The 12,198-nt window shown below is 38.2% G+C and overlaps 1 protein-coding gene across 7 annotated transcripts in view; it reads right to left on the bottom strand.

Moving 5' to 3' along the window:
- The window catches only part of ABCG2 (ATP binding cassette subfamily G member 2 (JR blood group)), a 123,704-nt gene that overhangs the window by 28,930 nt on the left and 82,576 nt on the right, over window positions 1-12,198 (bottom strand). For all 7 annotated transcript variants that reach the window (XM_055588074.1, XM_055588075.1, XM_055588072.1 and 4 more), the window contains 4 exons: window positions 5,952-6,011; window positions 4,972-5,086; window positions 4,009-4,161; window positions 1,166-1,323 (listed from right to left, as the gene is read on the bottom strand). In XM_055588074.1, the coding sequence (XP_055444049.1) occupies window positions 1,166-1,323; window positions 4,009-4,161; window positions 4,972-5,086; window positions 5,952-6,011 (486 nt within the window). The remainder of the gene's footprint in view (window positions 1-1,165; window positions 1,324-4,008; window positions 4,162-4,971; window positions 5,087-5,951; window positions 6,012-12,198) is intronic.

The raw sequence follows: 12,198 nt of genomic DNA, 5'->3' as shown, positions 1-12,198 counted from the left end.
ATTCTCCCATTTTTCAGGCCCCAAACCTCAGAAGTTATTCTCTCAATAATCACACCCTACATCCAGTTCTAAGCTAATCCTGTTGACTCTATTTGGAAAACAGATAGAACCACCTACTTCTCCCCCTCTCCCCACTACCATCCTAGTCAAAGCTGGCATCATACCTCAACTGTATACAAACAGCCTCCTGACTGGATTCCTCCCACTCACCCCTGACCAATTATACAGCCTTTTCTCTACATAACTGCTGGTCCTCGGTTCTACAACTATCTGAAAGCTTGCCACATCACCTAGACATTAAAAGCCATAGTTCTTAGAGTGATCTATAGTCTACATAATCTGCCAACCACTCAATCCCATCTCATGTCCTTTTCTAACTGTTATGAACTGAATCGTGTGTCCTCAAAATTCATGTTGAGGTCCTGACCCCTAGCACCTCAGAATATAACTGTATTTGGAGAGAGGCTCTTTACTATAAAGAGGCAGTTATGATAAATAAGGTCATATGAGTGTCATCATTCAATCAGGACCAGTGTCCTCATAAGAAGAGGAGATCAGGACATGGATACACAGAGGGAAGATGAAGTAAAACCACAGAGAGAAGACAGCTATCTACAAGCTGAGAAGAGGGACCTCAGAAGAAACAATTCTGCTGAATGTCTGATCTTGGACATCTAGACTCCAGAAACGTGAAGAACTAAATTTCTACGTTAAGCCATCCAGTCTGTTATACTATGCTAAGGCACCCTGAGCAAAGTAATCAATAAGTAACACCCACCCGCCTCCACAGCTTACTGGGTTCCAAACACAGGAGCCACACTCTGCCCCAGGGCCACTGGCTGTCCCTCCACTAGAACTCTCTACTCTCATATACTCAGGTCTTGTTCACTTGCTCCCAGCTCAAGACCTCGTGGAGGTCTTCCCTGATCATTCTATATATGACACAGCATCTCTATTCCACCATAGCCATATTTTGCTACACTCTCAGCCCGCCTTGTTTTTCATGAAACACTTACATTTGTTAACTGACTTTCCCTGCAACCAAGGAAGACATTTCTGTCTGTTGTGCTTACTGATGAATCCCTTGCACCAAGAATAATACCTGGTACGTAGCAGGTGACCACGCAGCAGATCAGTGAAAGAATAATATTCTCATAGCATTTACCTCTTCAGGAGCAAAAGGACAGCATTTGCTGTGCTTGAATCTAAGCCAGTTGTGGGCTCATCCAGGAACAAGATGGATGGATCAGTAATAAGCTCCATTGCAATACTAGTCCTTTTTCTTTCTCCTCCAGACACACCACGGATAAACTGAGTTCCAACCTAAAACACAAATATCATTATTAACAATAGCATCCTCTGCCACTATCATTTGTTGAGCTCCTAAAATGTTCCAGCCCTAAAAGAGTTACTTAATCACATCATCCTTGTTTTCTCAGAATAGCAAATAAATGACGATATGGGAGAAGAGGCAGGCTTCTCTTTAACTTGAAGAGTAAACTAAGGTTCAGGTCAGAACTGGTAAGATATGAAGCCTATGCTTTATATGTTTCTTACCAAGCCAAACATTTAGTTTTAAGACAGTTAAGCTAGAACACTAAAAGATTTGGTCTGAAATTACAGACCAAAAAGGGAGATGAAGATAGGAGCAGGGAAGTTGAAAGCATCTATAATTGTTAGTCTTCTTATAGCCTTCTGATACCCCCACCCCATCCCCAATAAAGTCATCAGTGTGGCTTGGTAGCTAGGAAAGTTCACCTTCTATTATACCACATTAGCACCTCTTATATCAAACTGAGCCCTCCTTTACCTTAACTTACTAAGGAAGTCCTGACTCATTCTACAGGGCAACTGGATGAGTAGACTATTCTACAGGGCTATTCTACATGGGAAGGTAGACTATTCTACAGGGCAATTGGCCGGGTCTTTTCAACCAGTCAGCGTTACTGTGTGGTGGGGGACCAGGAAGGTTTTGGGGGAGAAAGGAGGTAGGAAATAATTCTTATATTAATAGTCATCAATATCCTTCTGTAAAAGATGTAGAGCCAGCATGACTAAGCTCAGGAAACAGAGTATACAGGTTAGATCTAAAGGAATAGATTCAATATGAAGTCAGGTTCAATCATATTATCACTTCAATTCTTATGAGTCCTCAAAAAGATAATAATCAAGTGCTACTCATGCCCATGATTGGATCCTCTAACAACTGACCTGTAACAGACATTTTGGAGAAAAATGAGGAAATGTGAATGAATGTGGCTTATAGTCCATACCAGATAGCCCATTCTCCAGGATCTGACCTTTAAAGGTCAGAATGATTAGACTTTTCCATTCATACAGAGATAGAAAGTTGCATAACAGAGAATAACATTTGTCTTGTTAGAGGTTTATAGGAACATTGTGATCAGATCCACATGAACAGCTGCAAGAACAAAAGATTCTGACATTAAGAAGTTTGCAACAACCAATCACACCCTCTTCCTCTTTTATTATAAAATAAGTCTAATTCTAATTTGGGTAAGATAGCTGTTTAGGACATTCATCCACTATCTTCTCAGTCTGCTGACTTTTCAAATAAAGTCACTTTTCTTTGACCCAACAATTCATCTCTCAATTTACTGGTCTGTCACATGGTGAGCTATACAAACTTGGACTCAGTAACAACTAAGTAATCAGACTATTCTCTCTACATTTGTCATGCTTAAAATTTCATAAAAACTGAAAACATTAAGTGAAGTATTTCAATTAATTAGATAAATAAATTCTAAGTCAACAAACTGTTTCAGCTTGTTTTCCTTGGAAATCCATGCAAAGAATGGGTAATGACTGCCTATTGGTAGAGAACTTTTAGTTAAAGGTAAAGAATGGTAAATACTTTATTGGAAAGACAATATCAAATAGACAGAGCTAATACAAAGGAAATCCAATCACTCTCAAAATGAATTTAGTGGAATATGGTGGCATAATACAAAGGAAATCCAATCACTCTCAAAATGAATTTAGTGGAATATGGTGGCATCTCAGAGTTATTTTTCCAAAAAAAATACAGCAAAATATACTTTACATTAAATAATGTCAGAAAGTATCATCTGAAACAGCAGCCAGCAAAATACCCCCATTCTTTGTTACCTCTTCCACAAGGGGACTAAACTAGAGCCATTGCAAGCTGAAAAGCTCATCTTCACCAAAAGATACAGGCGTTTTCCAGAAAATCTTTTTATACCTAGTCATCAACCATAAAGGTTACTCATTTATCTCAATTCTCCTTTCCAAACTTGCATAACTCACAAAAGGAGTTACTTTACTCTCCTGCCTACAACTGTTATATCTAAAGCCTAAAATAGACCAGCATGTAACAGTCTGTAAGTAGATACTGGTAGAAGAAAGGGAGAGGGGAAGTGAGGGAGGGAGGAATGGGAGACAAAAATGTCAAAAGAAAGACTTCAGAAAAACAAGTTGGAAGCTACACAAACTACAAATAAGTCCCTAGTTTGACTGAATATAATTTTGGAAGCCAACTGACAGCAAAGTGAAACATACTGAATCCTTGAATTTTCATCATTTATGAATTCCAGAAATATAATTCTCAAAAGCAATGGAAGAAAGCCTCATGGAAGAACAGAAGAAGAACAACTACAAGGGGATAAGAAAACAGGAAGAAGGAAAGTTAGCATGAAGACACTGAATGAGACGGGACAACCAACCAACCGGAGGGGGGATAGGATCAAGAGCTGCAATCACAGAAAGGGTCACCTGTTCACAGCAAAGAACACTTCCACATACTAGAACACATTGCCACACTTGCTGCCCAAGAGTTAATCACTTTCAGTTTTTTTTAACCTGTTAACTTCCATCTTCATGTTAGGTAACCAGTCACTTTTCTCACAGCTTCAGAAAGCAGCCACTCTTGACCATACATATTATAGAAAATCTCTGAGTAAGTCATACTATCCACACAGGTGAGGTCCTATTTGCTGACTATGATATTATCAGTTTTTTCCACATTACCTTGGAATCTGCCACTTTATCCAGACCTAACTCTTGAATAACCTTGTTAATCCGTTCATTTTTTTCATAACTTGTCATAGTTGTTGGAAGCCGAAGGGCTGCTGAGAACTGTAAGTTTTCTCTCACTGTCAGAGTTCCCATCACGACATCATCCTTAAAGAAAAAGGGCATTTTAACAAGATATATCAGGTCTTTTCTAATACCATCACTCTGTAGTATATCTGACTTATCCACAAAAATAAGATACCCAAGTTCTAACTAATAATGAACTTGTGTGTGTTGTGTGCTCAGTCATGTTCCACTCTGCAATTCTATGGACTGTAGCCTGCCAGGGTCCTCTGTCCATGGGATACGCCAGGCAAAAATACTGGAGTGGGTTGCCATTCTCTTCTCCAGGGAATCTACCTGACCCAGGAATGGAACCCACATCTCTTGCATCTCCTGCATTGGCAGGTGGATTGCTTACCACTGTGCCACCTGGGAAGCCCCAATAATGAACTTGCAATTAAACAAATTACAATAACTCCATGTTCAGACAGCTGCATAGCCTGATGAATTAATTTTCATTTCTAACCTGTATACCCAGAGAGAACACAGGTAATTATGATTACTACTGACAGACATTTATAGAATGCTTTACACAAGGATTATATAACACTGTTCTAAGCTAGGGGAAGGACAGAGGTGAGGGTAAAACAAAAAAAGTAAAATAGTAATGTGTTTTAGAAATGATATGATAATAAGAGTTGATACTACTGCCCTTACAAGGGTCATATTCCAGACTTTCTTTTCGTTTAATACTATTCTGAATCTTATAGGATATTATGAAAAGCGGGTATAAAGAAAAGTTGTTTCTATGATTATGTCATGTAGTCAATTGGAAGCACACTCAACTATCAGCCAAAGCACTTGCCCATATAAAAAATCAGAAGAAATCTAACAGGTAAAGTCACAAATACTTACTTGTACCACATAACCTGAGTTACATTTAAAATTGGCAGGTCGAGGTGCTCCATTGATCAAAACATCTCCAGATAATCCATGTGGATCCTTCCTTGCAGCTAAGATATCTAACAACCTACAAAAGACATACGTTATTGCTTTTTTCCCCCCTCCAAATCAGGCTTTACCTCTTAGCTAATTTGAATCCAAATTAACAGATCAAGAAATTATATGGTTTAACTAAAATTATATACATATATTGTAAATCTTACCTTCTTTTTAAAAATTACATGCTATAATAAAGCCCCAAAATATGAAAGTAAAGCTCTCTTACCTGATCCAGCACAGACCACCCAAACTGCCCCCTTGTTGTCTGACCTTGGGGGTCTCCAGGCAGGCAATGTGCTCCTTTGCTTAAGATATAAGCCTTCACTATGCCATTGGCTCCACTCCCCACTTTCAATTTTATCCCCTTCCTTTTCCACTCCATAGCTCAAATCATAGCTGACAGCTGTATGCCAGTCACCTTATCGAGTCCTGTTAGTGTCCTATTAGTAAAGCTGAGCTAATAAGACTTCCTCAGGACACAATCACAAGCTAGCACAACTGCACCTTATCCGTAGCAACCTGTACCAAACCAGACATGCAGAAAATGTTCAACAGACACCTGCTCATACGAAAGTGTTCTTTAAAAGCACCTTAAAACTGGGGGTGGAGAATAGGTGAAGGAGATTTGAGAGGTACAAACCTCCAGTCATAAAATAAATAAGCCACAGGGATGTAACACACAATATAAGGAATAGGGTCAATAATACTGTAATAACTTTATACGGGGACAGACGGCCTGACTTATGATGGTGATCATTTGATGAATGCAAATGTCAAATCTCTATATTTGATACATGAAACTAACATAATATTTATGTTGACTATAATTCAGTTTTTTAAAAACCACACATGAAAACTACAAAGAAAAAGCTTACTTATACTGTTATACTCACGAAGATTTGCCTCCACCTGTGGGTCCCAGAATGGCATTGAGGCCAGGTTTCATGACTCCACTGTAAATGCAGAAATATATCCAGTTACTGACCCAGTTTAAAACCAGTTCTATAATTTAGGGTTTGTATTTAATACACTCAATGAAGGTTGATAAAATGATAGAAAAAAAAAAGCACAAATCAACTCTTAAAGGAAAAAGAAACTGAACTGTTGAGTAATAAAAATCTAGCAAACAACAAAGAATGTTAATCACTAGTCAGGACTTAAAATAAAAATGACTTGGGCTCCTCTAAACTCACTTATTCTCTACACCATTTAAACTTTTTTAGAAAAGGACACAAGAACTTTCAAAGTTCCCTGACGTAACAGATGTTGGTGAAGCGTCTCTGTTACACTTACTCTCCTTTCACAGTGTAAAATAAAGTGCATAGTAAGTCTTGAGTGACGCTTGACGATTATTATCTTCACATCATGTGACTCACTACCTTGTCAAGTTCTACACAATTAATGTCAGTGGATTTCTAGAATCATCAGTAGTAGTGTCCTCATTGCTTAAATCTAGTCAGAGAAAGAAGCAGTAAACCTGCAATGAAATTCAATGGCTAGAATAAAGCACCTCAAGGGGGTTAAAAAGAAAATATCACCAGTTCTTAACCCTCACAAAATTCTTAATCAAATTAGAAAAGTAAAATATATACCCTCAAGATATATCATTTTCTTTCTTGTAAAGTATAAGTAGAAATTTATACTTATTTCTTAGTTTAGAAGTGGTGGGACGAGATACATATATATATATATATATATATATATATATATATTTTCTGGTGGCTCAAATGGTAAAGAATCTGCCTGCAATGCGGGAGACCTGGATTCGATCCCTGGGTTGGGAAGATCCCCTGGAGAAGATATAGGCTATCCACTCCAGTATTCTTGGGCTTTCCTGGTGGCTCAGATGATAAAGAATCTGCCTGCAATGTGGGAGATCTGGGTTTGATCCCTGAGTTGGCAAGATCCCCTGGAGGAGGGCATGGCAACCCACTCCAGTATTCTTGCCTGGAGAATCCCCATCCCCATGCCCCACTGTAGCATGGCAGCTACAGTCCATGGGGTCGCAAAGAGTCAGACACAACTGAGTGACTAAGCACAGCGTGTGTGTGTGTGTGTGTGTGTGTGTGTGTGTATAACTATACTGATTTGTGTTGATATATGGCAGAGACCACCACAACATCGTAAAGCAACTATCCTCCAATTTTAATAAATGGTGGATGCCACTTCCTATAGTAGATAACCTTTAAGGATATACAGAGATGGTGTACACACAGCATGTTCCAAACAGACAAGGCAGATGTTTGAGGGTAGTCAATATTCAGACAGAAAGCAGGAGGGAGGAAAAAATTAAGGTAGTGTTGACGGTTCTGAGTCACAAGAAGAGGGCAAATATTTTGGTTTTTATCCTAGAGGTAGACAGTAGAATGGTTAAAGAGGATGAATGGGAGAAAGAATTAAGGGCAAGGCCTCCACAGTTATAAAGGCATGATGAAATAAGAGGCCTATGAAGCCCTTCACAACTCTGATGACTAAGGCCAATCTTTCTTTGAAACTGGTAGGCAAGTCAAAATTTATTCCACAGAGAAAATGGCATTTATTCCAAGTGGAAGTTCCAAAACCAAAGGGTATTCCATTCCCACATATTTTCACAGAAACAAATTATTTGATTACACAAGTGTTGTGAGCGATAAACTTTACAATGTGCCTCAGTGCTTCCAATCAAGAGGACCTCAGCATTTATTGACTTTTGAGCTTGCAACGTCAAAACTGTGAAATGGCTGGTACTAGGATGACAAGTACGTTTCACTTTGCTCATCAGCTGAAACACTGGCAAGTAAATGAGTTAGGTAAACCAGGAACAAACTGTAAAACAGAAGAATTTCTTATTTTTTCAGTGACCTTTCCCCACAGATGTAAAAGACATACAAATGGTTGAGTGAACTTTCAAGATGCATTTATCAATAGCTCTTAATGTACCCGATATAAGCTTGTTATTCATTAAGACATCATTGTTAGGACTTCCCTGGTGGTCCAGTGGCTAAGACCCTATGCTCTCAATGCAAGGGGCAGTTCAATTCCTGATCAGGGAACTAGATCCCACATACTGCAACTAAGATCAGTGAAGCCAAATAAATAAATTAAAAAAAAAAAAGATTTAATTGTCAGAAAATCTTTCCAGGTTTTAAAAATATCTCCTCAAATTAAGATCAAGCAATCTGAAATAATTAATTCTGAACTGAATGTAAACATTCTAAGAGAGAATTTTACAGGTTCTTGGAGACAACAATAGCAGACAATCACAACTGCAACAGTTCCAATGCGGAGCAGTGGCTAATTCTCCCTTCATTCATTCAACACAGTTATCCAGTGTCTACTGTGTATAACAAGATACTCTTCTAGCACACAGGTCAAAGTTGAGAATCAATGTCCTAGCCTGAGTGGAATTTACATTCTAGTACAGCTGGTCACTTGTCTTCTACTTCTATAAATGAAGTGTTACTGGAACAGAGCTACACTCATTCATGTACATGTTATTTATAGCTGCTTTCATGCTACAACAACAGAGATGAGTAGTTGCAACACAGATGGATGGCCCATAAAGTAGTCTATGGTCTGTACTTCCCTTGTTTCCCCACCCTGCCCTCTGCCCTACTGTCATCCCTCAAAACCAATTCCCCACCCTTAGGTACTGCTTTACAGCATTTATATGCAGGAAAGTTCCCCTCTTTATACCGTAAAACTTTGCCAACAAGAATTATGTCATCTTGTCCTATCCCCCACCCCCAAAGCATGTAGCACAGTGGTTTACAATGGGTAGACCACCTAAATACTGATACATGAAATGAAACCTAGCTAAAAGATTCACATCACATGTATTACTTTTTAGTGGATAATGGGTTAATCCTTTGATCTTGGGTTGCAGTCAATGCCATTCCCACTGCCTGGAACATGACCCTTCTCCACCCTCTACATACACACACACACACACACACACACACACACACACACTCACACATAAGTGTGCACATATACAATTTTCACCTTTTCTCTCTCCACACCTCCAAACCTCTGATTTAGGGTTAGTGATATCCACAGTGTCTTCTAACCCTTCTATTACAGTAGAATGACACAGTGAGGTATGCTAGTTGTCTGAGTCCCCCATCAGAATAAAAGGTTTCTAAGGACAGAGGACACATCTGTCACTAGCATCTTGCACAATGTCAAGTACCTAGTAGATATTGGACATTTGTTGAATAAATGAGTCTCCACATTTCCATAAATGACAATTACTTATAGGAAAATCAAAAGAAATATTTTCAATAAAAACTAATGTCAAGAAATAGGAAAGGGACTTCCCTGGTAGTCCAGAGGTTAAGAATCTGCTTCTCAATGCAAGGGACGTGGGTTCAATCCCTGGTCAAGGAACCAAGATCCCACATGCTGCAGAGCAACTAAGCCCACACAACTAGAAAGCCTGCACATTACAATGAAAGATCCTGCATGACACAACTAAGACCCAATACAGTCAAATAAATAAATATTATTTTAAAAAGAAGTAGGAAAAGTTTATGAAAAATAGGTTTTGTCTGATTGGGAAAAAACTTAGTTATATTCCCTATTTGTTATTTGATGTTCAAATATATCAGTCATTTCTATTAGACTTCCACTTCCCTTCTCAGTAGGAAGGTGATGAAAGTGGGTAGATGTACAGCAATGCCAGTATCCAAGAACATAGGCTGCAAAGGGAGGTGGGAGGAAGAGGGCAACAGGTGAAGGTGCAGGAGTCTCATACTGAAGAATAAGAACATTGATTGAGTAAACCAATAGGTAACTCAAAGACAGTGAGAACCAGGCTTGTCAACATTCTGAAATGATGTTTCACAAACATGGATATGTGGAAAGAACATTGGAGTATTAGACAAAAATTGGAGAACGTAATAATGAGAAAAGTCATGGGTTTTAATCTACATACACAGATATAGAAAGTTTTAGATATATGTGTAAGTAACACACGTGCATATACTGAAACATACATATGTTCCCTAGGTCTGTCCACTAAGAATTCTAAAAGCTATAAGAAGTCTAAACCCTAATAGCGATAAACATTCCAACCACCCAGATCTTGGTGTATAATTATTTCCATCCTCCACAAAAAGGAACATCAGCTGATTCCAGGTCTGACACAGGTTAAGTACACAATGAGTCTGAAACCTCTTGCTATCCAACAAAATATTCAAAGAATGAGAATATGTCAAAAGAATGAGTTAAAAAAATACAGAACCTACCCTGAAAGTTTCTCACTGACCAAATTAGGAACAATAAGAGTATCAAGACAAATAATGACAATAGTGCACTACTGTTGAATGCTGTTGAATAAAATACAAATCTATGGGTCTATATTTATACCAATACAAATATAAGAGATGGTGAATGAAGTTCTTCCTTTTACTAGAATGCAAACTAATACATACAGAAGAGATGGATGAAAACAGAAAGTCACATTTTGGTAAATATAGAATAATTAACTACCAAAGCAGATTGTTCCTGCTCATTCAGGCAGGGGTCATCAATGGGGGCTAGAGCTGGTAGGTTGAAATTTAATGAGAAATAGAATTTTGGAATAATGTCACAGTATCTCTCTCGTAAAATCTGTCAATTACAAAGGGGAAAATGGTGACATATGGTAAAGAAGGCTGGGAGACATTAACATAACCAGATGACCAAGATTAAGGGGCGGGACAGGAATAAACCAGCTTGGATGAGACTGAAGAGACATGATGTGGTTGGTGGCCAGTCAACCATGTGAAGAGCATGGTTTACCAAGGCTCCATAAGACCCATCACTGTGTTCATTATGAAGCTACACTTCCCCTGAGCTTACTATAGACAATGACCTGTGTTTATCTAAGAGAGGGTCACTATTTCTAGAAAATATACACTGGAGGAGTTAGGAATACTGGAGCATCATACAGACCGCTTGCTCTCAAGTGGTTTAGAAAAATCTTAGTGACAATGGGTAGATAAAGAAACAAAGTGATGAACAAATGCAGTGAAATATTCACAGCTGGGAATCTGGGTGACAGGGTTATATTCCACAAGGTCTAAACTTGAAATGATCTCACAATAAATTATTAATTTAAAAAATTCCCAAATAATATAATGGATTTCCCTGAACATGATAAGATAGCCACGCAGCCACTGGAATGGATCACTTATTCTAGAAATCTTAAGCTTTGGTGAGAAAAAAGTTCAGCTGCTGGGTATGGAGAAAAACTAAGCAGGAAGATTTTTATAAGAAAGTAAAATCTCATCTTTTTGAATTCATATAGTCAGATTTTATTTTAGCATCTGCTCCCCCAGAGGGAAATGAGAGTCTATATTGATTCTACAGGTGAGATTATAAAATGTCCAAAGGAAAAACAAAAAATCAAGATCCTCATCAGCTTTTCTGGAACACAGTTACTATTTTGAATGCTGATGGTGCTATCAAACATGAATCAAATATGAGATAAATGAGAGCACCCTTTTCCCCATCCCAGAAACTCTACTTAGTTGAAGCCTGCAGATAGGGAGAACATAAAAAACACTACTGCCTAAACCAGTAGTGCGAGCAAGCAAGCAAAAAAAAAAAAAAAAAAAAAAAAAACAACCTTGTATCCTTTTAACTGTAAAATTTGAAATGATTACAAGATTTGACTGAGTTTTTATGAACCTAGAAATGCATGTAAGGATGAACTCATCTGTTGCTAAAATGCACACCACTGAACCATAAAAACATTATGAAGCCTTGAGCAGATGATGCTTTTAGCGTATCAAGTTACTAATTTACTACCTTTAAAGCATAAGCAAGGTAAATGTACCCTGGAGCAGTGTATATTTTACCAACCTGTACATATTCAAATCATTTGTTACCTTTTACTTATCAGCACAAAATCTGAAGTGACCAGCATTTTTCTTGATTATTACGCTCCACCAAAAAAAAAAAAAGTAAGCTTTACAGAAAGGTCAGTCAACGCTAGTCTAGATATGGAACAAAAGATAAAAGCTTTTCATCAATTATTCCTCTCCTGATACACAGAGTTTCTCAACATAAGAAGGTGGTACAATCTGTGTTACTGCATACAGAAAATTTTATTTAATTCTACACCACTCCTGGAGAAGGCAATGGCACCCCACTCCAGTACTCTTGCCTGGAGAA

This window comes from Bubalus kerabau, chromosome 7, assembly GCF_029407905.1.
Source record: "Bubalus kerabau isolate K-KA32 ecotype Philippines breed swamp buffalo chromosome 7, PCC_UOA_SB_1v2, whole genome shotgun sequence".
NCBI classification, from domain to species: Eukaryota; Metazoa; Chordata; class Mammalia; order Artiodactyla; family Bovidae; genus Bubalus; species Bubalus kerabau.
This window is presented reverse-complemented; position numbering and strand designations above follow the sequence as displayed.